Below are 4,712 nucleotides of genomic sequence, written 5' to 3'. Positions count from 1 at the left end.
TTCTGTCTCTGTACTTGATAGGGCAGCAGCAGGAACGTGTCACAGAAAGGGACTGTGAGGTCACTTGTGTCTGGAGGTGGCAGGTCACCATTGACTTCTCCCTGGGAGCTGCACTTTTGGGCTGACATCTGGCAGTGGCCCTGCTAGGCCAGCAGAAGGCACCTGCTTGGCATGCTGACTGTTGGCATTGCTTCCTTGCAACACTGTGCAGGGCTGCGGAGGTGTCAAAATGAAGTTCTTCTAGTAGCATCACACTACCCACCACATCCCACAGACCCCAAGACTAGCCCTGAGCCAGACATGGGTGTGCAGGGTCTCCTCTCCCAGTGGCCGTTGTCAGGCCTTGGCCCTTCAGCTTCATTAAAACCAACCAAGATTTTTCTCAGCACAGTGCTTTGCCTGTCTGTAACCATGGCCTCCAATTTTCTGCCCTAACAAGTCCCTGGGGAGGCTTTGTTAGTAACAGCTCTCAATGGGACCCATTAATACTCCAAGTCACTTCAGCTTTTCCTTCTGACTTTAGCTTCTCAAGTGGTTACATCACTCTCCTCTCACTACCTGAGCCAAGTACAGGGGGACGATCACTTCCCTGGACCTGCTGGCCACACTGCTTCTTATGCAAGCCAGGATGCTGTTGGCCTTCTTGGCCACCTGAGCACACTACTGGCCCATATTCAGCCGACTATCAACCAGTACTCCCATGTCCTTCTCTGCCAGGCAGCTCTCCAACCACTCATCTCCCAGCCTGTAGCTCTGTTTGGGGTTGTTGAGCCCCAGGTGAAGAACCCGGAACTAGAACCCCAGAAAACAGAAGAGCAGGGAACAACCTCTTGGCTATGTTCCTGGCAGCAGCTTTGGAGAGGCGTCCAGGCTTCTGGGTTTGCCCAGAGCAAGACCCTCCTGTTACTGTGGTGCTAGTAGGGAGGCCAGCTGTAACCCAGGGCTGCACAGTGCCTGTTGCTGCCTGCAGTCACAGGGGTGCCACTGCAGAGAGAACAGGACTGACACCAAGGCCTATGAGATCTGACAGCTTATCCGAATAAAAGAGCACAGGAGAACACACTGAAAGCCAAAAGAGAGCAGCAGTGACAAGGCCACGTCCTGCTGCTGGCCATGGCCATGGCTCCAGAGAAGCAGCAGCCCCCACCCAAACTCCATGTAGCAGCTGGGCTCTTGGCCCTGAGCCCCTCCTGTGTGCTGGGGCTGCTACCCCAGCTCCAGAGGGGATGGAAAGAGATGGCAGCTGATAAAATGTAGTTCTGATGGTTTTTTTTGTTTTGTTTTTGTTTTTAATTTATTATGTTTCTCTACATAACCTGCTTCTTTCAATAATTAGATGACTGGGTCACTATAAATGAAAAAATAGAAATAGGAAAATCAGGTAGCAGGTTAAGGATAACATAATTTAAATCAAAAGAAAAAAATTGTAGAAAATATTTATAGAGAAATATAGTAACAAAAATTTTCCTCACAGTTCCTGAAATAATCATGGAACTCACAAACATTATTGATTGCAAAGAAGCATGTATCCAAACAGTTTCCTTACTGCATCCTTGAACTCCTGGTTCCTCATGCTGTAGATGAGGGGGTTCACTGATGAAGGAACAACTGAGTAGAGAACTGACACAATAAGATCCATGGATGGGGAAGAGAGGGAGGGGGGCTTCAGATAGGCAAACATGGCAGTGCTAATAAAGAGGGAGACCACAGCCAGGTGAGGGAGGCACATGGAAAAGGCTTTGTGCCGGCCCTGAGAAGAGGGCATCCTCAGCACAGCCCTGAAGATCTGCACATAGGAGAAAACAATGAAAACAAAACAACCAAAGCATAAAGAAACAGTAAGAACAAGTGCCCCAGCTTCCCTGAGGTAGGCATCTGAACAGGAGAGCTTGAGGATCTGGGGGATTTCACAGAAGAACTGGTCCACAGCATTGCCTTGGCAGAGGGGCAGGGAAAATGTGTTGGCCGTGTGCAGGACAGCACTGAGAAAGCCACTGCCCCAGGCAGCTGCTGCCATCTGGGCACAAGCTCTGCTGCCCACGAGGCTCCCGTAGTGCAGGGGCTTGCAGATGGCAACGTAGCGGTCATAGGCCATGACAGTGAGAAGGGAATACTCTGCTCCAACCAAGAAAGCAAAGAGAAAGAGTTGGGCAGCACAGCCTTGATAGGAGATGGCCCTGTTGTCCCAGAGGGCATTGGCCATGGCTTTGGGCAGAGTGGTGGAGATGCAGCCCACGTCGAGGAGGGCGAGGTTGAGGAGGAAGAAGTACATGGGGGTGTGGAGGCGGTGGTCACAGGCTACGGCACTGAGGATGAGGCCGTTGCCCAGGAGGGCAGCCAGGTAGATGCCCAGGAAGAGCGTGAAGTGCAGGAGCTGCAGCTCGCACGTGTCTGCGAATGCCAGCAGGAGGAACTCGCTCACAGAGCTGATGTTGGGCATTTGCTGACTTTGGACATAGAGCCTGTGAAATGAAAGAAAATATAAAGTATAAACTCTTATGAGTAAAGTCTCTGACTAAAATTCCCAGTAAAAGCCTTACATTACCCGTTTCCAAGAGGACCTTTGTCTATCTCCTTGTCTGGAGTCCTGCTTTCTGCTTGCTGAGCGTCCTGTACACAGCAACCACTTCTGCTCATCAGTCCCCAGTGGGACATCTCTAATCTAGTGAAATGGTTAATGTCATTGCTGTGGAGGCACACCTAAACCAGAGGGCACATCCAGGAGGGCTGCTCTGTCCATTCCCTGGTGCCCAGCTGCTGGCTGCTTGCAGCACTCACCTGCGGGATGGATGCACACAGAGGTTGTGCTGAAAAACCACATCCCCTTGTCTGCAAGTCCTAAAGAACAGCTCAGAAAAGCCCTAGTGCAGTCTGTAAGCAGAGAGAAGAGAAGGGATATTCTCAGGTGTATCACTAACTTGTTTGTGTCTCAATTCAATGGAATAGGAAGCTCAGTCACCAGTGCAAATCCAACTACGCCGATAGCATAGAGGCTGCCCCACTACCCTGTTAATATAGAGCCTACCCCACAATCAGAGCAGGAAGAGGCAGGCAGAGAGTGCAGAAAGTGCCTTCTCTTTGCAGGCAGCTTCTGCCCTGCCCTTCTTCTGCCCAAGCCCCTGGGCAGCTCGCCAGGCAGGCTGAGTGCTGAGCCTGGCAAGCAGCAGAGGCGCTGCCCTGGCACACAGCCCCTGGGGCACAGCAGGGACCCTGCTCTGCACCGCAGCCCTGCACACCCCTGCCTGCACCCCCGGCTTCTCCTTCCTCCAGGACCTGCAGCTGCATTGCCCTCCAGCCAGAGACTTACTGTGTTCAGGGCTGGGAAATGTTCTCCCCCAGTGAGCTCTGTGCATCCTGCCACTTCTGCCTGCCTTTAAGCACTGTGTCTCTGCAGGCAGTGCCCCCAGCCCTGCTGCGCTGTGCAGAGGAGCTGCTCCTGGCCACAGCTGTCTCTCTGCACCAGGGCCCTCTTGCCACGAGCTCTCTCTGTCCCACGAGCCTGGCCCAGCTCAGCAGCACAGCACCAGCCCAAGGCACTGCAATCACCCCTCTGGGGGCTTTGCTGATGAGCCCACGAACCTCAGGCACTCAGAGACAATTGAAGACAGCTCTGCAGAAGTGCAAGTCAGAGGCAAGTTTCCTGCAGTGTCCCCCTGAGGGCCAGCACTGACACAGCCTCCCTTGGAGCTCGTTAGAGCCAAACCCTGGAGGCAGTGAGGACAAGGAGACAAAGGCAATGTGAAGGTGACACTGAAGTGTACATAAACGGGATTTGTTTCACTAATACCAGGGTACAGACAATAATGAATGATTTAAAATTTGAAAATACAGAAAAGGAAGATAAAATAGTAATTAACGTTAACAATAACAATGGCAATAGCAATAACAATAACAATAATAATACGTACAAGGCAAGTGTTGCACCATGCAATTGCTGAGAAGCCCCTCACCGATGCTCAACCTATCCCTGAGCATTGGTCCCACTGACCCTGGCCAGCCGGCATCAGGATCTCTTGTGCAGGTCCCTTGACCTTAATTTCTTTTCGTGCAAAATCAGCTCTCAGAGGAATTTGGAGTATTTTCTTCCCTTTCTCAAATACTCCCTCTGCTGTGTCACCCCACCCAGTGATGCCATCGACGTAGTGCAGGTGCTCAGGAGCTTCCTCCTCTTCCAGGGCAGTCTGAATCATGCTGCTGGCATGGCAGCACTCAGCATTGCGGGACTTCATTCAGGCTAGGCCTCTCTTAGTGCACTCGGTTGCTGCTATACTGACTCAGGTGCACAGCTGTGGTAGGGATTGGCACCAGCTGTCCTTCAGCCCTCATCAACCCCACAACAGAAGGGTCCTGTGAGAGACCAAGGCAAGGCAGACAACAGTATAATGTCCTCTGTCTCCAAGGCAGCTATGCCTAAAGCCCACTGATACCCTTTTGGGTCCCTGAGATACCTATCCTCTCCTGAAGCAGTCTCTTCCAAGGATGCACAGTGTCTCTTGGCCAGTGCTAATGGGGTGCTTTTGCCACTCCTTCCCACTTAGACACACTTCAGCCTCCAGTACAGTTCAGTGTTGGGATCCCCCTGTCACTGCAGACATACAAATGGGTTCGACCCTCTGTAGCTTGATGGCATTAGGGTTCACTGTGCAGTGGTGCCCACTAGCTCCTGTACTTCTGTGGGTCTGATGTGCAAGGCCATCAAATCCCCACAGTCC

The 4,712-nt window shown here is 52.0% G+C and overlaps 1 protein-coding gene across 1 annotated transcript; it reads right to left on the bottom strand.

The window, feature by feature from the left end:
• Positions 1-1,504: 1,504 nt before the first annotated feature.
• Positions 1,505-2,440, bottom strand: LOC311216335 (olfactory receptor 14C36-like; the record flags this gene model as incomplete). Its single annotated transcript, XM_084297879.1, has 1 exon — positions 1,505-2,440. One exon carries the CDS (start codon positions 2,438-2,440, stop codon positions 1,505-1,507), a length of 936 nt encoding a protein of 311 aa, XP_084154005.1.
• Positions 2,441-4,712: the final 2,272 nt, after the last annotated feature.

The sequence above is a fragment of the Netta rufina genome (genome assembly GCF_964035555.1).
Source record: "Netta rufina genome assembly, chromosome: 18".
Taxonomy (NCBI): Eukaryota; Metazoa; Chordata; class Aves; order Anseriformes; family Anatidae; genus Netta; species Netta rufina.
Note: the sequence above shows the minus strand (reverse complement) of the source record. Positions and strands in the feature narration are given on the sequence as shown.